General features: G+C 38.6%; 1 protein-coding gene across 4 annotated transcripts in view; it reads left to right on the top strand.

Moving 5' to 3' along the window:
• Nucleotides 1-1,744: 1,744 nt before the first annotated feature.
• spats2 (spermatogenesis associated serine rich 2) overlaps nt 1,745-25,099 on the top strand; it is a 30,011-nt gene continuing 6,656 nt past the window's right edge. Inside the window, exons 1-8 of one of the 4 annotated variants that reach the window (XM_053504147.1) lie at nt 1,745-1,838; nt 8,364-8,454; nt 18,168-18,247; nt 18,902-19,010; nt 19,473-19,522; nt 19,732-19,969; nt 20,912-21,106; nt 24,427-24,562. In XM_053504147.1, the coding sequence (XP_053360122.1) occupies nt 8,430-8,454; nt 18,168-18,247; nt 18,902-19,010; nt 19,473-19,522; nt 19,732-19,969; nt 20,912-21,106; nt 24,427-24,562 (833 nt within the window). In that variant the 5' untranslated portion in view covers nt 1,745-1,838; nt 8,364-8,429. Of the gene's footprint in view, nt 1,839-5,066; nt 5,088-7,149; nt 7,168-7,325; nt 7,465-8,363; nt 8,455-18,167; nt 18,248-18,901; nt 19,011-19,472; nt 19,523-19,731; nt 19,970-20,911; nt 21,107-24,426; nt 24,563-25,099 lie in introns of those variants that run through there. The other 3 variants (XM_053504146.1, XM_053504150.1, XM_053504148.1) reach the window with 3 other exon arrangements.

Genomic DNA, 25,099 nt, shown 5'->3' with positions numbered 1-25,099 from the left:
TAAAAGTTTGATGTATTGCTGTTGCTTCAGGTTTTTTCCCCTTGGTTTCTGAAGCATTTAAAAGCAATATACAGAAAATATCCAGAAACTTTTAATAGAAAATGCAAAAACATAAAAACTGATCATATTTGTGCTTCATAAAGGTTTGTTGTAATGCTGCCCTGATGTCTTAAAACAACACGTCTGTAGGCAGATCTTGTGAAAAATAAAGTTACTTCCCTTCAGCACTTGTAATTTTAAACCAGACAGTCAGACATAACATAACATTAAAACCACTTAGTTTTTGGGTCCCACTTGTGCCACCGGACGGCTCTGACTCCTTGGGACAAGGCTTTTCAGGGCCTGTACTGTGATGTCTGACACCGGGTTGATAGCAACAGATTCTTTGGGTACTTTGAATTGCAGGGTGTGGCCTCTATGGATTGGACTTATTTGTCTGGTGAATCACAAGTGTGCTCAAGTGAATGTTTCTGGAAAGCTTGGAAACTGGGTCAGCATTGGGCCCTCAGTCTTGGACTCTCAGAATTCTGTAGATCATCATTGCCATAGTAGGCACTTCAAGTCTTTTTCCAGATCCATAGCGTTCTATAAGCCTGAGTACACATTATATAGAACATGCAATTAGAGCAGAAGCTCCTATTGCAAGTCTGTAGACTATAAAAGACACATTATAAAAAAATTTCGCCGGGTCCTGCAATACACCCAGTGTTTCCAGGGTAGACCTCATATCCTGTCACTATGCAGGACAAAGTGAATTATTTTATCTTCTATGCTTCTTATCCTATATACCATTGCAGGAAGCCTGGAGCCTATCCCAGGAAACTTTGGTCGCAAGGTGGGGTACATCCTGGACATTGTGCCAATCCGTTGCATGGCACACATGCACACATCATCGGCAATTTGGGAACACGATTTACTCTATTCTGCATGTATTTGGACTGTTGGAGAAAACCGGAATACCTGGGGGTAAACCACCAAGTGCAAGGAGAACATGCAAACTCCACGCACACAATTGAACCCTCGTCCCTGCAGGTGCGAGGCCACAGTAATAACCACTATGCCACAGTGCTACCAAAATATTTAAGATTAGGAAATTTGTTGTACATTTTCTATGCTTTAAAGGATAAATTAATACCATGATACATTATCATATTATCACTCTCACTCACTCAATAATCTTCTATACCACTTTATCCTGTATTCAGGGTCACGGGGACCTGAAGCTTATCCCAGGAGGGGCACAAGGCGGGGTATATCCTGGACAGGGTTCCAATCGCAGGGCACACACACACATTCACACACTATGGGCAATTTGGGAACGCCAATTAGCCTAATGTGCATGTCTTTGGACTGTGGGAGGAAACCGGAGTACCCGGAGGAAACTCACCAAACACGGGGAGAACTTGCAAACTCCATGCACACAGAGAAGGGAATCGAGTCTTGCTGGGATTCGAACTCAGACCCTGGAGGTGCAAGGCGACAATGCTATTATCACATTATACTTTGAAAAAAAAATCAAACCCAAGCACTCACACAAAAACAACAACAGCAACCAAAAAAAAAAAAAAACATATCCAGCACAAGCAAATGAGAATAATGTTACATCTCGGAAATCTTGGTGTGGCTATAGGCTGTTTGTTAGGAGTAAATAAAAATCTCCATAGGCGTTGGGTGCGAAGTGATACAGCGGATGTCTGAAGTCCGCGACTTTCGGAAGTGACGCGTCAGACCGGCTGCAAGAGACGTGTGAAGAGAGGAGGAAAAAAGCAGCAAGCGCGATTCACAAAGCGACCAGACGCTTCAGGTTAACCCGCAGGTTACTTCACACTGACTGCCAGGTAGGATTTTTCCCCTTCTTGCATCTATCTTTAAGGTTCGAGGATGTCAGGTTAGATATCACTCAAGCGAATTGGACGGCGGCATTTACATAAATTGAAGACGATTCCTGCACAGCGCGCGCACACACACACACACACACTGCAGCTTGGACGATACAACAGGGAGCAAATTGCTATATCAAATATAAATTAGATAAACTGAAAATAACAAGATTTAGCATTTAAGAATCCTTAATTGTATAAAGACTCGGTAAACACATTGGTTTTATTCACAAGGCAACTCTGTAAATAAACATGTAGCTGCTAAAAAAAAAAGCAGAATTCTCCGACTAGCCAGCAGTAAACGCGTTGCTAAGATACTGCTCGCATTGTACCAGAGCTTGTGCCAGCTAGCCTCTGAGCCCCGAGCTAGCATAGTTATCTAATGTTTTTTCCCCCTCTTCCTTTAGTTAAGCTAACAGTGACCTAATTTGGCTTTCCTTTTACATATTGACACAGGTTGGTAATATATCTATATTTATATCTATAACTTCTAAGAGCATTTATTAAAAAGTATTTTTAATGTTTTCGAGAGCTTAGCTAACACGGGCTATTACTGGAACTACGCACTGGATAGCAAGGCTAGCTCGCTAAGATGGCGAACCAACATCTACTACTATACAGTGCACGCCTGGCTTCACAGTGCAGTTAAAATTAATAAACGAATATGAATAAAACTACACATTAGTTTACTCTATCGGTATGTACACAGTTTAATATAATAATTTTAGCAAACTAGCTTTGTTTTGCGCTGATGTTTTGCCTGTTTTCCCTTTATTAAGTACCTGCGTTATCTTGCTGCTGAGTTTTATTTCCTTTATTATTATTATTATTATTATTATTATATTTTTATTTTGTTACAAAATATATAGTTTTTTTTATATGCACAGGACATTGGTTTTTCAGGTGGCAGGTTTCAAATAATGAATTCACAGAGCTTCCTACAAAAGCGAAACCCGGTTCAGATTTTCAGTTTCTATGCATTTATTTATGTACGTGAGTTAGGAGTTACAGATCACTGGTTTAGAAAGACCTCTTCTATGCAAACTTAAAATAGTTTTAATCCGTACGTTGTTTTTTTGTTTCTCATGGTACATTATTTTGCGTTTTATTCACGTTTTAAAGTATTATGGAAGCTCGTTCGTTCTTGCACTGAGTTATATGGAAGCTGTACAGGAAGATAAAGTAACTGAGTGTGATTTTTAAGTCGTGTTGAGTTGGCAGTCTCAGCATGGAGCGGGCTGAAGTAGAGGTGCCAACTGTTTTCTCTTTTCAAGGGAAAGAGGCTAATGCAGGCTGAAAACTGCGCTACGAGTCGCCAGATGGCGTCATACATCCTATTTGCATATTAATCGAAACCTCATGATCGTTTGCATATCAAACACGTACGATTCCCAACACACAGTACAAGATAACTTGATCTATATTTAACAGAATAGAAAACTATTTTTACTTCCATTTATATAGGTAATAATCATGGCACCGCAAATGGGTTATATATTTGAAGTTGCCCAGCGCACGTTGTTTAGCTTCAGTGATTCTGTTTTAAAGTGATGTATCTCCAGTGGTGCTTAAAAAAAAATTGTGTAAAAAATGTTTGTCCCTGATCTTGATCCCAAGCCTCTGTGGTCCCTGTCTCAGCTGTCTTAGTGTTGAAGAATGCCTAGATGGCAAATGTATTGAGGGTTTAAAAAGACATAGAATAAAGTAAATTATAATAGAAATAAGTATAGAAATAAAACAAAACAGTGCATAATGTGTTTCAAAGTGTATTGTAAACCTTGTAGGTAATTCACACTTGTTGTGATAGATTTTTCAAGTAAAAAAATGTCAGTTTTTTTTAGTTTATTATTGACAGTTTATAGCTGTCCATAGATTGATAGATACATCATGCATACATACCATTTTTATTGCACACACACACACACTATATATATATATATATATATATATATATATATATATATATATATATATATATTATTATTTATATAGTGTGTCTGTACTGTACTATGTCTTTTAATACACAGGCATTCCAAACAGGCATATCCAGGTCTCTGTTAACAAGTGAGAAATCACAGCAGTTCTTGACAATTAATAGAGAATCTTAAGGTGTATTAGGTGATTGTAGATGATTTTAGATGAAGTCTGTAGACTTAAGATTTAAGAAATGTTTCATCACAGAGTCAGAAGACCAAGAATTGTTGAGCATTTTAATTCAGGACCATTAGGTGCCATCTTGCAAAAAAGTCTGTGTGTGGAAAAGCCTCCCAAAGGGAGCAATGACTGCATGCTTTTAAAGATCTTTTAATGTCACTGTTTTGAATCCTGACTCTGGATTTACATTAAAAAGTGTGGCTCCAAGTGATTAGAAAAAAATCAATATCTTTATTTTAGAAAAAAAGTGAGTCCACAGAAGTGGTTCTTAGGAATCTCTCGGGCCAGCTGTGTTGTTTTTTCCTGGAAATTGAGAGCTAACTATGAACTAAATTATGGCGTTGAAAGGGAATCTCTATCAGTGACATTTTTGATGTTATCAATGGGCGTGTACAGATCTAAAGCTCATTGTGCAAAAGCATGATTATGCATTTCCAGCGATGTTTAGTGCAGATGATTTTATTTAGGAATAAAAAAAAACCCATGAGGTAAATTTTAAAATGATTTTAGTTATGCATGACATCATTGCAAGAGTTTATCTAGACTCCCACTCACAAGTGGTGTAAACGTTGCTATTGACAGGAGAACATTGCTGTGACTAACTATTTAATCAATAGTTAATATTGCTGGTTTTCTGGGAGGACACACTAAATTATTGGCACTCAAATAGGATTAAAGTTCTGTCGACAGGCAGAAACTTGTGTTGCATTATGAGATGGATAGATTTTTTTCTTTGTTCTCCATCTAGTAGTCTAGCGGTTAACCAAATATCAGTTAACTTTTATACATATTCAGTTTATCCACAAGGCATGTCTCTATTGCTTGACGCTCTCTTTGTGTACGGCGTCTGTTTAATCTCCCAGGTGTTCACAGATCTGCCACATCATCGTGTGTGTGTGTGTGTGTGTGTGTGTGTGTGTGTGTGTGTGTGTTCCCCTACAGCCATCCAGGACTGCATTCCTCACATCTGCTACTCTTCCTTCACATTGCAGTGGCCCATTTTACAAGAAAAATTCTTTCCCTTTTTTCGCCTCGTTCACCTTTTTTATGTTGGTCAGTTCATGTTTCCTCTCTCTGCACTCCTCACCCCAAACCTACGAATCCTATTTCCGGAATAGTTCGATTATTTTCAAAAATGCTATAAAAACACAATCTATGATTTTGTTAATTGTCTTAAACTTTTAAATGACAAAAGTCCTCTAATTTCACCCCCCCCCCCATGTTTTCACTGACTAATTAAAAAATGTATATATTTTTTAGGTATAAAGAAATTTAGAATTTGATGCATAGGACACATTCCTGGAAGTTTAGGACAGAAGCATGCCTGCCCCTGGGTTGCATCATCTTTCTAATAATTACACTTTTGAATAGCTTTTGGATGCTGCCGTCTGAATCTTCTTGTCATGACACTTCATACATTTTCAGTGGGAGACCGATCTGGACTGCTAGAAAAGCAGTTTTAACACACACACAGTCTATGAAGGCACGATGCTGTAAAGGTCAGGATAAGGCCTGGAATTGGCTTGCTGAAATAATCATGGACTTGCTGGGACAGGGCGTCATCTTGACGACATTATATATCTTGAGTCTTAATTTATGCCTTTATGTCCTTGATACTTTCGCATATGCAGGTCATCTGTAGGGTTGCATAGTATTTTGTGAGTCTTTCGGCTGCTCCCACCAAGAGGTCGAGCGGACCTTCTGGTTCATACAAAACTTAGCACAGGTTTTACATGGATGCTCTTCCTGACACAACTTTCCCATTTTATTCGGGCTTGGGACCAGCACTGCATCTAGTGGCCATTGGGTGAGAATTGAACCCAGGCGTTCGGCATGGCAGGCGAGAAACCTACCACTGGTCCTGTTTAGCGTGGTATACCAGTTGTAAAAGATTAACCCTTTTTATTATGCAAATTGTAATTGGATCTGGCTTCTAGGATTGTATGAAATAACAGATGGTGGTGAAAAAAGACAACCCTGACTTGCAACTAGCTTAAGTCAACAGATACTAGACTTAAGCATAAACAATATGGTAATGTTTTTGCATGTAAAGTTGATAGGGAACAGGCAAGTTTTATGCATGCTCTATTTTAAAAAAATGTCTTGAGGGAGGCAAAAACATCAAACTTGGCCAAACATTTGTCAGACAAACATCCCAACCTTTCCAAGGAATTCAGAGACAGGTGATTGATTTACAAGTGATTGATATACAGCTTTTCCACAGCTGAATAAACGTGTTTGTCAATAGCCCATACGTTTATCTAGTGCTGAAGGCGTCATCCATGATGTATGTAAATGGCGCTGTCAGGGAGACAGTCATGTAACTGTGGAGAGACTTCAACTAATTAAGACACCAGAAATTATTTAACAAATTTGTTCATCCTCATGTATAACCAGGTCATGATTGATACAGAGATTTGACCATGTAATGTTTCATACACTCTGTATGATTAAGTGACAACGGTTTCCAAAACTCTTGTGTATATTTATCCCAGTAGCATGACGTTTTCACGTTCGTTGCCGTGTGCAGTTTTTTTTTTTTTTTTTTTGGGGGGGACGGGGACGGGTTTTGTTTTAAGAATACAGATTGACAATTTTCTCAAGAAGTTTGGTTCTAAGTGATAAGCCCTGACCCATCTTTGCTCACAGTCAGCATTTTTTTTTCTTTTTTTTCTTTTGAGTGTGCTGCAAAAATCAAATAAAGTTATACATTTGCAAAACACAACTTCCTCAGCTAAAACATGAAGTCTTCTTTTCTTTTTAAATAAGCGTTAAGAGAACTCTCAAACTGTGAATTGAAATTTTTACTGCATTTTAGAAAATATTTTAACTTTTCTGGAGTGCTAAAAGGAAAGGTATTCAATTTGAATATGAGCACTATTTTATCAAGGTAGGTCTGTTTGAGTGTAATTTGGCGTTCACTATTTTGAGTATACAACAAGGGTTTGATTTGCGTGTTCCTCCTTCTTGTTAAACAGCCGGGTGATTTTCCTGTTGGTGTAAATATAAACTCTGTCTCTGGCGTCACTCGTTCAGCTGGGTTCAGGTGTGTGACGTGCGTATAGGTGTGGTGCCTTCTTCATGCTGGTGGTATGCTGCACAGAGCACACTGGCATGTACAGCTGGGACTCGGGTGTGTTTAAGTTTCTTTTCCTATTGCTGTGAGAGGAGAAATAGAAAGTTAAACTCAGTTGTGTTTTGGCTCATAAAAAGGGGGCAGGTGCCTTGTTTCTGGTTGGTGTCGGTTTGCTTAGGGAGTAGATGACGTGGAAAAGCATGCACTTAAGAGAACGCCTGGCTTCAAACACTGAGCAGCAAAGCTAAACGGAGCGGAGTGACAGCTTTTAACTTATCTACAAGTAGATTTAAGTTTGGAGAGGAAAGGAATTGGCAGTGTCTCGCAGTGATCCGTATTCCTGGTTGTCATGAGGTACATTCCAACTTATTTGTGGGATTAGTGGATGACCAGATGTTTAACAACCCTGATTAATCATCTTTAAAAAAATATTTAATATTTGACCATATTGCTAATTGCTTTGTATCCATTTGCGTGATAAACCAAAGCCGATCATGATTCAAAAGTGGTGACGAGCCAAGCAATGGCTTTGTTCAATACTGAATGACATGTGGGTATATGTGCCAGACAGACAGTAATTCAACCAGACTGGATTTGCATCATGGCCATTTTGAGCAGAGAAAAGAGGAATGGGTCATGCAGATACTTCAGTAGTCTGTGCTGAGTCTTTGCAGTTTCTGAATCAGCTGCAGGATTTTCATGAAACCAACTCGCATATTAATCTGCAGAAGTCTTTTCAAAAGCGCAGACAAACTCAATGGCTTCTTTTATGTTCCACGGATATAAAATACTCTTGGAATAAGAAAAACTGGAGAAAGGCCGTTTATTCCCCTTTCAGATTCTTTTAGCAGCGTTCTTGGAAGCGAGCTATGAGAGCAAGACTGAGCGAGTGTAAACGCTTAGGAAATTACCACGTCCAAGTGTGGATGTGGAAGTTTGGCGTAGGTGTCCTTACATGACCCTGTTTGACACGCAAGCATTTGCAGAAGGGGTGAGAGGAAGAGAGGGAGAAAAGGAAACCTGGGAAGAGCGCACACACACACACACACACACACACACAAACAAACACAAATTGCTTTCTAGCACTGTGGATCTCTTTCTCTAAAAGTAATAAATGTTTGTTTTTTTATTGAAAAAAAAAAAAAAGACAAGCATACAGTAGAGTAGAAGGGAAAAACTCTGCATGTTCATTGTGTCTGTATGCTAAGTATTAAATTGCAATCAACATGCTGTCCTTGTTTTGTGTTAAACAGAATAACAGACAAGTCTTAAGACTGAAGTCTACTCAAGCCGGTGTTGGAGAAGCAGAGAAGTGGATTATGGCGAAAAAGAACAGTCACAAAGGTAAGTCATGAAACCAAAATCGCTCTGTGCAGTAAGTTTCCGCTTTACTTGTGCCCTATTCACAAATCCCGAGGTACTTCTCTGACTGTGGTGTCCACTACAGTGCATACATACTGTGCTTAAAAAGCTAGGCTATTAATAATTATGGGGCAAAAAAGAAGTTGTGTGACGAAGTAAACGCACACATTTCTCTCTTTGTCTGTGATGCTCAAGGGCATCCACATTCTTCCCTCTGTACAAACAACTTTGACATGTTGACTTGTACATGTCAGCACAGCACATTATCACACAGCCCTGACCGCCTTGATATGTGCTCCACTAGTCGTCTTTACAGAAACGATAAAGTTCATCTCTCACCTAGATGTTAATTACTGGCTATATTTTTTACCCTAATCCTTCATGAGTAGCGGTCGTTGGTTGGTAGACATTGAAACCCAGGACATAAACTCAGCCCTTGGTTAATCCCGGTCACATTTCACAGGAAGTTTTCAACGAATAAAATGTTTACCGGTTCATGCAGCAAAGGCTGAAATCTCCCCTGAAAGGCCATAGAGCCCGTACTTTACAACACTGACTAAACATCCCAGACGCATGCACTGAATTGATGTTGGTAATAAAAAGCAGAGCCACCCTTATGGACTGTAATCCAATTTCTTAGAGGGCAGTAACTCCATTTTATTCCTTTTTCCATGATCTAAAGCATTTAACTTGGTATTCCAGTACTTGGTAGTATGGCTGAAGCATTAATCACAGTTTAAAATCTGTCCTACTGTAGATCACACCACCCTTGGTCTTGGAGTACTCCCTGCCCCGCACAGTCTAGTGTCTAAACCCACCCACTTTAACACAGGAAACATGGCTAATTAGCTCATTAGTGGAAACGGTGAATGCAGGACGAGTGTATACTCCAGAACAAGAGTGGGAACGTGCGCACTGCATTATCACAGGGACGGACAAATTACTCTCTTATTTTTTTCCTATTCATAGTCACCTCGCAGACAATTAGGTTTAACAAAAGAACAACACACACCCCTTTTGACCTAAGTAAAGGTTTGGTATGTAGAACGTGTGTAAAATTAAGCCACTTCAAGGATTCAAGGAGCTTTATTGTCATACCAGCACACTTCCATGCTCTGGTACGAAATTAGGACCCAGATCCCGTTTAAGCCACAGGGATAGCATAGTAGTATAAATATGAGGGTGTAAATATGTATATACATGAATATAATTAAGAGCAGTCAGGGATATATTATGCAGGAAATTAGACATAAACTATACATAGTGTATTGCACATTTTCAGAGGCTGTATTGCACACATTGTATATTCGACTTATAGGGTTATATATATGTATTGCGCCATAGAATTATATATTACACTAAAAGTTTGATTGTGTTTAATGGGAGAGGACCTACAGAGCACGGCTAGAGTTCAGCAGTCTAATTGCTTCTGGGTAAAAGCTGTTTTTGAGCCTGGTGGTCTTGCACTGAAGGCTCCTCAGCCTTCTGCCTGAGGGAAGAGGTTGAAATAGAGCATGTGCAGGGTGGGTGGAGTCCTTATTAATGCGGAGGGCTCTTCCTCTGCATCTTGCAGTGTACAGTTCGGTGATAGAGGGGAGCCTGCTATCCACTGTCCTCTGTGCAGCCTTAACTACTCTCTGCAGAGTTTCCTCTCATCTACGGTGCTTTCGCTATTCCACACAGTGATGTAGGAGCTAATGATGCTTTCAACCGCTCCTCGATAGAAACTCTTCAGAACCAGGCTTCCAAGCCCAGCTCGTTTTAGCTTCCTGAGGAAGTAGAGGCACTGGTGGGCCTTTTTAATCAGGCCCGAGGTGTTGACGCTTCAGTTTAAATCCTTAGCTATATGGACGCCTAAATACTTAAAGCTGGAGACCACTTCCACAGCTGCTCCATCAGTGTGTAGGGGGAGAGGAGTTGGCTTGTCCTTTCTGAAGTCCACCCTCTCTTTAGTCTTTTTTACATTGATGCAGAGGTTATTTCCCCTACACCACTGTACCAGTTGTTCTACCTCCTCTCTGTAATAGGATTCATCGTTGTCAGTGATGCGTCCCACTACTGCTGTCATTTGCGAATTTGACTATATGACAGCTGGAGTGTCTCGCTATGCAGTCATACGTCAACAGAGTGAACAGGAGGGGGCTCAGCACACAACCTTGAGGCGAGCCTGTGCTGATGGTGATTGTGGAGGAGATGGTGTCATGGATCCTGACAGTTTGAAATCTGTTGGTCAGGAAGTCTAGGAGCCAGTTCCCTACTAAAGGGCTTAAGCCAAGAGAAGTAAGCTTTGGAATTAATGTCTGTGGAGAGATGATGTTGAAGGCAGAGGAAAAGTCCAGGAAAAGCAGGCGGACATAGGAATTCTTATTCTCCAGGTGTGTAAGGGCTGCGTGGATCACTGATGAGATGGCGTCATCTGCAGAGCGATTTGTCTTGTACGCATACTGATGGGGGTCTACAGTGGCATTGATGGAGGCTTTGATGTGAGTCATGACCAGCCTCTCAAAGCACTTCATGACTACCGGGGTTAGAGCTATGGGGCGGTAATCATTCAGACAAGTCACTGTTGAACACTTTGGGACTGGAACAACTGGAATAACGGTGTAACACGCCTGTAAAAATAGCATGAGCTTTTTGTTCTGACTCTTACCACCTGCACACGGGTCAAAGCACAATGCAGTTAAAGGTAGAAGAGTTTTTACAAGCAGGATTAATTTGCATGCATGGATGATGGACATTTTTTTTTAGAATCAGGCGTACACAGGCACGGGGGAATGACAAAACTGAACACAATCAAGTCCAATTCAAAAATGTTAGAAAGCGTTCAGTCTATATTCTGTCCCAGGAGCCCCTCAGACATGCACTCCTTTCCATAAATCTAATGGCAACTCGGTGTTTCTGCCTCATATGAGTGAGCATGACCTGCTCACGTTTCTGCCGGACCTAGTTACGTTTGGCGGCTCACATAAAAAATCGCAATTTGGGCCTGTGCAATTATTTAATCGTAAAAGGCTGCAATTTATTATAGGTAATGTATGCATAGTCGAGAAATTATGTAGAGTTATTATATACAATTTAAGTATTAGGTTTTTTTTTTTTTTTGGATAATTCTGAGGTGACAAATAAATATTGACAAACATCATCTTAATGTGAGAGCAGTGGTAGCTCCGAGTTAAGGCGCTGAGTTACTGATCACCAAGTCAGTGGTTCAAGCTACTGTGGAATGTGCAAATGTATATGTGACAAATAAAGGCTTAACTTAATAAGATCATTTATGCTTTTATTTGTTGTTCGTCTAGATAAATGTTTAAATCCAAAATGGTACATTTTGATAGTTAAATATCAGTTTAAATTGCAATGTGTGTCCAAATACCATAATAAGTGTAATTTTTATTTATTTTTTTATCAAATTGTACAGCCCTACTTTCAACATAAAACATTGCTGTGTGGCTAACAGTCACATAAGTTTACAGACATATTCAAGATTATGATGTGGTGTACAGTAGGTTGTTTCGATATTGGAGAAAACAATCATGATGGTCTAGTAAGTGATGTTTTGAAAACTACCAGTCATGATGCTAGATTGTGCTGCTAATCATTATTTATTATGGGCTGAGAAAATGTGTCCTAAGTGGCTAATAACTTTTTATTAGTTTTTATTAGGCTAATTAGTTGGGCTAATTTTAGTTTTTTACAGATGGGTAGAATTTTGTCATTATCTGGCAACCCTGTCTGCGACCAACTTCCAGACACTATTTGGGAACTGTTGGTGTGAAATGAAGAACTGTTTTGACTCAAGTAAAGGCAAACATAAACTGATCTGAACTCAAGCCATATAAGTCACCTTATTTACTGTAGAATCTCACGTGTATGAGAAAGATATTAGTCTGTATTAATGCACCAGTCTAAAAATGCCAGGAGTGATAATTAGTGTAAAATCATGTGCATTAGAAGCCTATTGTGCCCGTGTGAGAAGACGCACGTACCAGCGTGCTCAAGTTTTGAGACTGTGAAGGCATTTGAGGCAGTAAAACGTCGCAGTTTCTTTATAATCCTACAGGTAAACTGTTTACTCATTAGAAGTGAATCTTTTGCTAAGTTTGAATAATTATTAGAAATAATAATTATGGCGGATGGCAGAGATGCGTGCTGGTCAGTAAAATGTTAAACTTTTATATTTGAACTAAGTTTGTGTTGTTTAAATGCTTAGCTCAGCTTTTACGTGAGAAAATTAATGTTATAAGGAACAGGCTACATTTAATTCATCATTAAACTTTTGAAAGGTTAAAAATTGTAATAAAATCGGGTGAAAATGAAATTTCGAATCAGATATTTATAAAATCGCGTTACTTTATAGAATTGCTAATTTAATCGAATCGACTCCCAAGAATTGTGATCGTATCAGGAGGTGGTTGGTGATTCCTCTTCTTATTTAACAGCGTTGTCTAATTGTTGGAATTTATTTTTTATCAGCATATAATTTGACAAACCTAATATGTGCTGTAAGTAAAATAACAATCACAACCACTCAGCTGATCTGGACTGATTTCTGACCTGTGAGTCATTTACATGATGCTTGGATTTCATTTTAACATTTTACAAAACACTGTGTTTCTGTCTGTTGAAATGCCATTCGAGTCAGTCATCTCAGCCGGGAAAGTTAGTTCAATGCGGCCACTATATTTTTTTTATCTACTATTATTGTTCTGCCTTTCATTCAACTATGAATGTCTGAATATACGCCTCCCACTAGGAAAAGTTCAACAGAATACCACACTATTCCTGATTTCCAAATAGTAATCTCTGATGTAATTGAACAACCTGATGTCCTGCTAACACTGTCACAGACACAAATATTTTTACAGTTGAGGATAATATACCTGTGTTAGAAAACTTCTCTTTTGCTTTAAAAACACTACAGCTTTTTAGGCTCCGACGTTTTCTTTATTTATGCGTCGTGTTTTCGAGCTCCGAGCACAGGGAATGCTTTGTGGTCAAGTCGGAAATATCAAGAAGGAACTTTCCACATGTGACTTTGTTTGGAATGAAGCATAAATCTACCGTTTGTATTTGTGCACAGTAGACTTTATTTTGTTTTTTCCTGTTGAATGGTTGCAGATGTATATAAATGGTTGCAAATGTTTTAGATTCTGAGATTTTCCTCTTAATATAGATTTATTTACCCATGCCTTAGCCAGTGTTATTTACATCATTTAGGAAAGTTTAGCCTTTCTTCATTATAAATACCTTTTGTTTTCTTGAAATGAATTCATCTTTCAATGTATGTCAACCAGAATTGTAGTTCTAGAATTTTAGGGCATATAAAAATATTAACTTCAGAGCTGGAGCCACATGAACTTTTTAACAACCCATACCTGATTCCATACATAATCAACAAAGCGTTCTGTATGTTCTTTCCATTGTCACATGTAGCTATCGAACAATCAACCTGATCAAATCCTAACATACCCAGAGAGACAAAATAACACTCGGTTAGCAAGCTTATCTTTGAGCAGACTGATTGTTTTTACTGCTATGTTTGTTGAACTGGCTTCTTACACAACATATCTTTGCAGAAAGATAACCTAGATGCGATTAGAAAGTAGACTGAATAAAACCGTTTTCATGGCAATCTGGTAAAATGGGTTTAGATTTAAAAACCAAGCAGAAAAAATCCATGACAGAAATTTTTTTTTGGCTACAACCACATCTTTTCCAAAATCCTCCCATGTTGCCATTTTTACAATTTTCCTAAATCAAAACATATCTATTCATTAAAGTTGTGAGAAATTATATTTCAGTTATTTTCCTTGTTTGAGAAGTGCTTATGTTTTAAATACATTTGCTTCTAAGGAGTTTCTGTCCAATTTTGTTCGGAAATTCAAGGCTAACACTGAAGAGATCAATCTGCACATTGCATGATCTCAACACAAAAGCTATAAGGTTTCTAGGTAGGTATAGCTGTAATTTTACAGTACTAGTGTACTGTATATCCGAGGTTACAGCACTTGACTGAGGTTATAGCGCCTGACTTTTTTTTAGGGACTTCTAATTTTGTTTTGCAAATTTTATTTAAATGCGCTTGCAAATCGAGGAGTTAAGGGGTGCACTGCAAGGCCACCAGTGGCTTTTGTTACTCATTTCCTAAAAGGTTGCAGTAATCAGGCCAGGTGGAAAGGATAACAGTGGTCAAATGACCGCACATTGGTCATGGTAACCTTATGTAGCGATACAGTACAGCCTATGCTCCCATTTGTAAATGCTCTTTGCCCTGCTAAATGCTGACGTGCGTTCTCATAACAGCCTGGATGGTTATGACTGTAACTAGGCGTCTTATCTCTCTCTTTCGCACAGTAAGCATTCTAAAGATTTACAATGCCTCAGGTTTCCTTTTCCCTGTAAACATAATGTAGATTAGTAGGTACACAACAGTTGAACAACTTTTTAGAAGATCTTTTATATTTTACACCTAGCTCAGGTTGTGTGCCTGGGATAAATAGAGAAGCTTTCTCTTTTGCTAAAGCTTTACGTTACTTTCTGCTTAAAAAAAAAAAGGAAGCATAACAATTTTTGCTGTTCTGTAGCTCATTAGCCCTAATGTTGGTGGTGTCCAGTCATGTAAAGTACTTTTAAACATATACAGTCCATCTCAATATATTAGGATATTGAGGGGATAATTGCTTTCTGCCCTCCATCATTTAATTTAAAAAGAGATAACTCTAAATCTTTTGGAAAGCATATTTATGCACTCAATACTCGGGCAAGGCTCCTTTAGTACAATTTACTGCATTAATATAGCATGGCATGGAGGTGATCAGCCTGAGGCACTGCTTAGGCATTATTAAAGACCAGGTTGCTATAATAGCAGCCGTCACCTTGTCTGTATTGTTGGGTCAGGTTTTTCACTTCTTTCTCTTGACAGTATCCCATAAATCTTCTATTGGGTTGAGGTCAGGCAAGTTTGCTGTAAACGGCAGATGACCTGGCACCACAAATCATCACCAACTGTGGAAACTTCACTGAACTCTTTTTCCACTCTACCTCCTAAATCCAGATAAGACGGTTCTGGTATTAGCCCTTATCTTTAAGGACTAACCTTCTTGTAGCTCATTTCCTGAAGCCGTCTTGATGTGTGGTGGCTCTTGATGCACCAACTCCAGCCCCACTCCTTGTGAAGCTCTTCCAACTTCTTCAGTCAGCTTTGCTTAGCAGTGTCCGTAAAGGTATTATAGAAACTCACTTTTTTTGTGCTTGAACATTTTATATTTCCCAACAAACTGAGGAATTAAAGTTAATAGTTCGGGAGTGGAATTTCCTACAGTCTACCTGATCCTCCAGGAACAAACTGGACTCCGTTTAATTTAATAAATCTCCTGTTATATTGAACTTCCAGTCTCACATAGTTTTATGCAGGTCAATCCCTGCTATCCGTTTTCACCCAAATGAGGATGGGTTCCCTGTTGAGTCTGGTTCCTCTCAAGGTTTCTTCCTATTACTATCTCAGGGAGTTTTTCCTTGCCACGTCCTCGGCTTGCTCATCAGGGACAACTTTATCGATTCATACACATTCACATTTCATAGAAACTTAAATAATTCTTTTGATTGTGTAAAGCTGCTTTGCGGCAATGTCAATTGTTAAAAGCGCTATACAAGTAAAATTGAATTGAATTAAAGTGTAGTCATTTTTAGTAGCCAAAGGCTGATGCTTGAGAAAAAAAAAAACACCTTTTACCCAAGTTGGATGGCCGACCACGATCAAACATTTTAAGATCTTATAGCCATATTGTTTTACTTGGTAACAGCACAGCCGAAGCACCATAGTCATGTACTAGAATGGAGGTAAGTATGCGCTTCTATAGAGGTAGACCTTCTTGGTTGTTGGCTGCACAAACCAGACCTGGGGTTCTCACTTCAGCACTCTTTGGACAAGAGGGGGTGGGGTGAAAAGTGGCTGACTTTGCATTAATGTGACGGGTACAAAATCCAGTCGTTCTTAAAAAGCCTTATATCTCCTTTAAGGCTCCTATTATCTCTATTGCTTGTACATTTTTCCCACCACGCTTTGCATTTTCAGCCAGCTTAAAATGACTGTTCTTCAATATAGTTTTGTGTGAACAGCGAGCACTTTCAGTGATGGCCCTCTGTGGTTGAACTTCCTTGTGGAGGGGGTCTGTGATCATCTTCTGGACATCTGTCAGCAGACTTCCCAATGTTTGTTGTTGTATGTATTAAACTAAACCTAGGGATATGTAGTATTTATACTGTGTGAAATGAATAACCAGCTTAAAAATGTTTACTAGATGTGGAATGAATCTAGAATGAGTGTTTCACTTTTTGAATTAAGTTACGAAACAAAACACTTTTCCCATGATTTTTTTAAAGAGCTTTTTAAACTCTCATTAGCTATTAACTTGTTTGGACCTGTAAAGTAACCAGGAATTCGGATAAATGAGGCAAACGGGATACAATCTGTGAATTCCCAATCGTCTTTATGTGTGGTGTTAACCATTGGACCTAATGATAGATTTCCAGGAGCACCACCCAGAACATGATGCGTGGACAAGCTATGAAGCCGTTCTTGCTTAATCTTGTCCGGGATCATGTCAAGGCAAAAACTGCTGAATCTTAATTTGACTCTGCACCAGAATGCATTCCAGGGCTTTCCTGAAATCTTTGCAGCTCTCATAGTTAACATGCATATTATAGGTAACCTAATATCGCAGTTATTGGTTAGGCTACTGTTCTGAAGCATTAAAAGCTCTAAAAGATTTATTTAGAAATGCATTGATTGTAGCCTGCACCCATTTTTTTCGTTCAAACTTTATTCGCATCTCAGTCATTATATTTGTAGTTATTTTAAGTAAAATAGAGTTTAACTTGCAAACATGTATGCCAGAGGAATAATATTGTTTACGTCTACTGTAAGAGAAGAGAACAAGACACGTATCCAAAACGTCGGCCGTGTTTATTTCCCTTAGTCTGTATTAATGCACTTGACTGGCAAACAAGGTCAGCGAGTGATTTGCATCAGGACTGTCTTTGTCGTCTGCAACACTTTTGACCTATTTTTAACTTTCATTCAGATCTTCTTTTTTTTTTAGGCATGTGCCTAATTAATGTTTGTAAGCCCAGTGGAATCATCAGTGCTTGTATTTAGGGTCTGTCTACTGTTGCTCCGTGTAAGAAATGGTGAACAAGCAAGCTGAAGGGAAGGGAGGAGGGTGAAGAAGGGGCGTCAGGAGGTTGAGGCTGGAATGGAACTGAGTTTTAAGATCTCAGTGTTTTGATTTTACAGTTTCTCTGAGTATAGGCTGTGCATGGCTTTTCATGCCTTATCAATGCGCCTGCTTGCTTCTCTGTTATGAAAGAAAATGAAAAGCTATAGAAGTGCCATGTTTTGGCAACAGCTCCACGGCTATAGTTTAGCGGGGTTTTTATCATAGTGTAGCAGATTGAAATTTTTGTTGTTGTAAATGAAACCAACGCCTCCCCAATGGTCTCTGCCCCTTTCTTTTAGTCCCTCTTTCTCGTCCGTCTCCCTGGGCTGTGCTTGTGACCTAAATATTTAGAAGAAAATCCCCCTTTCCCCACTTCCTTCTGCCAAGTCGTGCAGAACCCTCAGGCTACAAATGCTACAGCTCAGACTGAAATATTAACTCCATGCTTTGTTTTTGCTTTGTGTCTTTTGTTAATAGATACATCAGGGGTGGAGTTCGACACACACTCCAAAATGGTCATGTCCCAAGGAGGAACATTTGAAAGGATGAAAGAAAAGGTTATGCATAAATTTCACTCTTTATCATTATCTGGATTGGAAGACCTGAAAAGTGACATTCCTGAAGTCCATAATATTTTTTTGTTAAATGTGTTTTCCTTGTGTGTGCCTGTGCATGTACTGCTTCAGTTTAGTCCCTCTGCTGTTTTTTTCTTGCCTAACTAGGTTTTATGTCTGTGCCCATTTTACAGTATCTAGGAAGTAGCTTTCTAAGCATGATTGTGCATAAAATCTGTAAAAAAAAAAAAAAAAAAAAAAGGTTTAAAGATAAATAAATATAAGACACATTTTGTCCTGATCATATCTTTTGCTAAAAGATCTAGATGTTGTCACATTTTTATACTTTCTAATGCATTGTGTATATATAATTGGATGTAAAATTTTTTTTTTATTTTGAGTGAAAGACTTTTTCCTTCCCACACTCACACGCACACAAGGGAATACTTTTATTCTTTAGTGGGTCCTTTTAGTCCTTTTGTGTTAAAAATGAAAACTATAGTTTTACTGGAGGGTTGTAACATGGACAAAAGAACTAACATGGCTTCCAAAATGTGTATTCCTTTAATTCTTTTTTATTTTGTATATTATTGTTTTTTCACACACGCATGTATCAGCTACTTTAATTTAATTTCCCATTTAACTGTTTCCCATCAGATCAATGCAGTGAGAGCAGTTGTTCCTAACAAGAGCAATAATGAAATTGCCCTTGTCCTGCAGCACTTTGAGAACAGTGTGGATCGGGCTGTACAGGCCTTCGTCGAAGGTAAGACTCGTTCCACAGCACACCTTAATTAGGGTTGTGGAAGTGAAATGTGAACATTGTTGATGCGTTGAAAGGCAAAACCTGTAATATGCAGGTGGAATGAGCTTAAAGACTTTTGCTGAATGTGTTGCTAGTAGCAAGATGACACACTTTTAACCTTTCTGTGCTCCCAACACACCCGAACCATTGTAATGCTTTATAATACTCTTATGAAATGGATTGCGAGTGTAGAAAGGAGGAAAGTCTTAAAAGGAAGTTGAAATAGTTTCTTAAAATAGTTTGAATATCAGCATGATAAATCTTCCGGATACCCCATAAGCTGTGCTATTGTGCAACAACAAGGTCTGATGTATTCAGCCATTAATGGTGATTGTTGTGTTGTGTATAGCATTTCATCATCTACAACTGACCTTATGACCAGGCATTGTTTTTTTTTTTTTCATCTTCTTTCTCTACCTTCAGGCAGTGCAGTAGAGATCCTAAAGGAATGGAATGTCACCGGTAAAAAGAAGGTGTGTGTGTGCGCGTGTAATGACGCAGAGCGAATGCCTGCGTCATAGCATTGCTCTAAAACTCTTGAGCTAAATTTAGCGCTAAAGGAAGTGGTTTTGCTATACCTGGAATGTTTGTACAAAAAAAACATAACTTGTGGATGAAGGTTAGTATTTATGTGTCATATTTATTAGAAAGTTTATTAATTAATCAAATTGTTACTTAACAGCCTAAGAAGAAAAAGAAGCCCAAACCCCAGCCGGAAGCCCCGGTAGATCCTGCCCCTTCTGAATCCGTCTCGTCCCCAGAAACGGAGTGTGCAGGGGCTGTTAATGGTTTCCATGCCAACGGTTCAGCTGGTGCTGATGGTGAGTCTCTGGACTCCTTGAGCGAACAGCTGGACTCTGCTTCGTTAGACGCAGCTGAGCTCGAGTTGGAACCTGTTACGACCACGCTCCCCATCACAAGTAAGCATGACGGCCACCGACATACACTTCTGGTTCCTGCTAGAGCCATGTATAGTTTGTAGGCAGGCTGTAAAATATATCGGTTATTAATTGTCACTAAATAATATTATTACAACTCAGTTCTGTTCTTAAATGTAATTGGTTAAATGGCATGGAATAATTTTTAGATTACAACTCTGATAGTGATTTTAACTGTAATTTGTATCACATGTTTGTCAGTGAACTCATTCCAATAGTGTTTGTATGGTAACAGCTCATTCAGGTGGAATTGTATAATCGATGCTTCACATAATCTAATGGTAATAATGAAGTTATTTAACATGTATTTAAGGAGTCTTAGTATTAGTGTGTAAGAGTAAACAAGTTTTTGGTAATTGTACAAGCTGCTGTTTTGTTCTTTTTTAGGAAAGTGGAAAAAAGACGTAGTGCAGGAAAGACTTTTTATATCAGTTTTAAGGGAAGTGATTATATATGTCGATGCATATAGAAAACATCACTTGGTGTTTGTTAATGAATGTAAAATTGTAGTTATTGGTTGTGATATGAGGGGAATGAAAGACTTTGCTGTTTTCGGGAAAGTCAGCTATGGTGTAGTAACCTTGCTCCGTATCAGGCCACATCAAACCATGCTGCTCGTCACTGATTTCCTATAACAGCACCACCAGTTATAAATGTATGTGTTTTATTTTTTTATTAAAGCATTCAATGATGTTAGCATTTGCTCTTTATTTGATATTTTCTTGTCTCTATTTCTTTTATCTTAAATAATTAACAATAGCTGCAGTGAGAATTTCAACTGTTTATGCATCATGGTGAAAACCGAAATTTGGACTGAATCTGAGAAAAGAAAATGTACCCTTCCTGGGCCCAATTTGGGAAACAGATGTATCCTTTCATCATTTGTTTATGTTGGTATGTTCTATTTATTTGCTGTTCGTACAGGAGGAGAAGCAGAATCTCAAAAAAGCTTGGCCCCAGCTCCAAGTCCAGCACCCCAGCAAAACACCAGACAGAATCAACATGGTTCACGAAGCAACAAATCTCGCCCAAGACCTTCTACCAACTCTCATAATGCATCTCTGGCTCCTCTTTTTCCTCTTGATGATGGCCAAGGTTCATCCTCAGGCAAAAAGATTGGTAAGAGTGGCAGATTGAGTGAGATTTTAAAGACATCACCTCAGTTTTCTCCTATTTTCAGACACAAAGAAAGATTAAGGTAAAAAAAAAAATAAAAAAAATTGGCATGTACTGCACTGTAGTGCAGTGAAAATATTTTTTTTCCTTCATATCCCAGTCAGAACGCAGGGTCAGTCCAAGCTACAGCGCCCGTAAATCATACAGGGTTAAAGCTCAAGGGTTCAACAGTGGCAGCTTGGCGGTGAAACTGGGGAATATATTGCAGATCTTGGTAGTTTTTTTTTTTTGTTTGTTTGTTTGTTTTTTCTTCCCAGATGCAAGATTTAGGTGAAAACACTGTATGTAGTGACTAAAAACAGACTTAAAGGTTACAATGTTTATCTCGGTGCTGAGCAACCAAAATCATTCAATGTTATGAGCATAATTTCAGTTCTATTTATAGACTTAATGTTTGCTGAAGGTTTTTTTTACGGGTGGTAATTTCTGTGCTCCCTGATCTCTGATTTGAGCTGTCTGACCTCTGTTGATGCCTTCATGTTTGACACATGCAGTGTTGTAGGTTTTACTGTTTTGGTCACATTTTCAGCCTCTTCATGCTGGTTGCGTACCACTTAAAACCAATTTCCAAACCTTTTATTTTCCCTCCCCTCAGACAGCTGAAAACGCCTTTAAACTCAGTAAAACACCAGAAAAGTGGGGTTTTTCAGTTAGTGTTTCAGAAAAGCAAACCACCACACTACGTTTATCCTGTCTAAAATATCAGATTGGCAGAAATGACAAGTATCAGGCTGAATTTTTATTCTATTTTTTTAAACAAGTCTTACTGTAGGGCTATGTAGTCATGAAATATTTCAAATTAAAAGCTGTTTTTTCTTATCGTCAGTCCAGAGTCATAGTATTCCAATGTGGGTGTAACTGTAGGTAGATGCTCTGTGAGATGTTTACAGGAAGGAAAAAAACAATACGACTGGAATATTGTACAGACAAAATCCTTTAATTACTGGGGACTGTCTGCTTCTCTCTAAAACCCATTGTATTTGCACCTTTGACAAGTCTTTGGGTGTTGTGTCCCAGTGTATCGCAATTTAGAATAACCAGTGACACTTTAATAATTGCTCCTGTAAACTTTCTATTGAAAGTGATTTGTTCTTACTTACCTAGCTAATTTCTGAAGCTCTAATGAACCTTATTTAGTTGAATACAGCGATATTGCATGTTTAGAATATTCTCACAGTCCAATACAGGCAATATGCACCAGCTATTTCTCATAGTGAGAAAGTCCTGACATAAAACCCCTTTTTCTGGCAAGCGAATGGGTAATAGGAAAAGCCGAAACTGCACAGAAAGTACATTTATTTTCTTTGTTTTGGCACGGGATGTCAGAGTTTTGTTTCCTCCCCAGTGCCAAAGTGTGATGGCTTTGGGAACCAATGTAAATTTTAAAAAAATATGAAAGTGAAAGAAACAAATAAACAGGGTTAAGGAGTTCAGAAACCAATACTGGAAAAGAAATACACTGGTTGCCTTTGTTTTTTGTTTTTTTTACTGAGGTAGAAATCTGATTAAAAAGAAAAATTTATACAGTTTTTTTTATATATAATATTTTGGTAATCATACCAATAATACCTGGCCTTGAACATTGTACATTTCTGTGGTGTTACCTCAGTAGTGGTGGAATGAACAGGTTTGTAACTGATAGATAAGCACAAACGTATTATTTGTAAAATATACTAAACTAGAGCATTGTTGTTAGGCAAAATAAAGGAACAATACAGTTGATGTTTTTGCTGTTTAGACTCCTCCACAGAGCCATCTCTTTCTCTCTCTCTCTCTCTCTCTCTCTCTCTCTCTCTCTCTCTCTGCCTCTCTCCATGTCCTTGTACAGGTCTGTTTTTGGACTTTGTTTCTCCCATTTTTTGTAAATTGCGAGATATTTGCTTTATTACTCAATTTTAATCAAATAGAAGCAGTGGTTATTCAGGTCATTGCACTTGTTGTTACACAGGATTAATCTCGTACCTGTTACTAAAATACACTGGTCACAGAAGTGAGGTTACTTCAGGAGCGTGTTTACTGATTTGCAGCAGGCACAGAGTTGAAGCTTTTGACGCTGTGAGACCAGGTGTTGGTGTGCTTCTATTATTCACTACACACCTCAGCCAAGAGACTCTACTGCTCTCGTGAGAGGGAGAGTGAGGGAGAGATGCACTGCACTTTAACAAGAGTCTCGGAGAGCAATAGAGATGAAGAAAAGCATTCTTTTAGCATAAGCGCCACAGTTTGTCAACACCCAGACCCACCGGCATATTGCACAAGGGATCTCTGCTTCACAACAGGGAGTTGAATGTCTCTAACGGGTTCTGTCTCTTTTTAACCTCATGGATAAATGTCTACTTTTAATTGTGGCCTTTTACGTGCAATTGACTCGTCCCTGTCTGACACAGTAAACAGACCTGATTTCCATCCGGGCCTGGGTATCCTTGTGGACCTGCTATGTTGTTCCCTCCCATGCTTTTCACTTACTTTAGTAGGCAATGGCTATGTGTATAACTTAGAGTTTAGTGAGCGAATTCCAGTCTAATCAGTTTTTAAAAGGCCACAAGCTCCTTACATTTTATAATTATAATCCAGTTTAACTGGAATGCCTGTACACCAACTCTAAACTCATGCAGCTATAGGTTATAAGCTTTAGTTTAAGTTTACCTTGGGCATCAAAACAAGGAAGGTTTTTGTGGAATGGTGTTTGTGCCAGATAGGATATTTCTGGAAATGCCGATCTCAAGAGATCAGTCTTAGAATTGTACAGAGGGGGAAAACCATCCAGTAAGCAGCAGTTCTGCAGTAGGAAAGTTTTTGCTGATGAGAAAGGTCAGATGAGAATGACCACTCGGGCACAAGCTGGTAGGAAGGTGACAGTAAATTGAGTAATCACTCTTTACAACTGTAAAGTTGTGAGCAGAAAAGCATCTCAGTACAGCATCAGCATGGGTAGGTTACAACAGCAGCAGATTGAAATGTCAGACAAAAAGAGAATTTCAGGCTGGATGCAGTCTCTCTGGAAATGAAAGTAGTCAGGACAAACGTCACCTGTTCTGATTATATATATATATATATATATATATATATATATATATATATATATATATATTTTTTTTTTTTTTTTTTTTTTTCCCCATTTTCAATAATCTGAACAGTAGGTATACTGTGATTGCGTACATGAATTACTTTTTAAGTATGTCACGCAAAGTGCATCAGCAAAATATATCCATCACACATGTTCTAATACCTGTTTCCTGTTTTCCTCTTGCTTTCTTTCGCAGCACCTAACATTGACCGCTCAGTGAAGGATCTCCAGCGATGTACTGCATCTCTGACACGATATAGAGTGGTAGTGAAGGAGGAGATGGATTCCTCTATCAAGAGGATGAAACAGACCTTTGCTGAGCTCCAGAGCTGGTAAGTTTCTGTCTTCCACACATCACACGAGATTATCTACTGGTGTGATCAGGAAATCTGATCATGTAGTAGTTGTGCTCTCAAGGATTTCTTTCTCACTCTGCCATTTGTGCTGTTGGTGATAGTGAACGATTTTTAAACACACACACACACACACACACAACCTTTTTGTTTGTCGGTCACGTTAAGATGTCTGGTTAACCGTATGTGAGCAAGAACATTTAATCACTAGTTATTCAGTAGTGAGAACAATCAGAGCTGTTGAATTGCCTTTATTTCTTGAGCAAAGCATTTTATTCATGCCGGTACTAAAGAAGAATTGCATCATTGGAGAAAGCATGCATTATGAAATTTCACTGTTTTTTTTATTTATTAATAATTAGTGAAGTTCTGTTAATTGTATTGTCCTTGCTTGAAAATGTATCATTAAAAGTGATCAGCCATAACTAACCAGCCATATTTATGAATCATTTTATCTGTACTGTTCATTCTCCTGATAACATCACCTAGTATGTTGTGCAAGTCCCTCCCTTTTTT

Source organism: Clarias gariepinus, chromosome 9 (assembly GCF_024256425.1).
Source record: "Clarias gariepinus isolate MV-2021 ecotype Netherlands chromosome 9, CGAR_prim_01v2, whole genome shotgun sequence".
Lineage (NCBI taxonomy): Eukaryota > Metazoa > Chordata > Actinopteri > Siluriformes > Clariidae > Clarias > Clarias gariepinus.
Note: the sequence above shows the minus strand (reverse complement) of the source record. Positions and strands in the feature narration are given on the sequence as shown.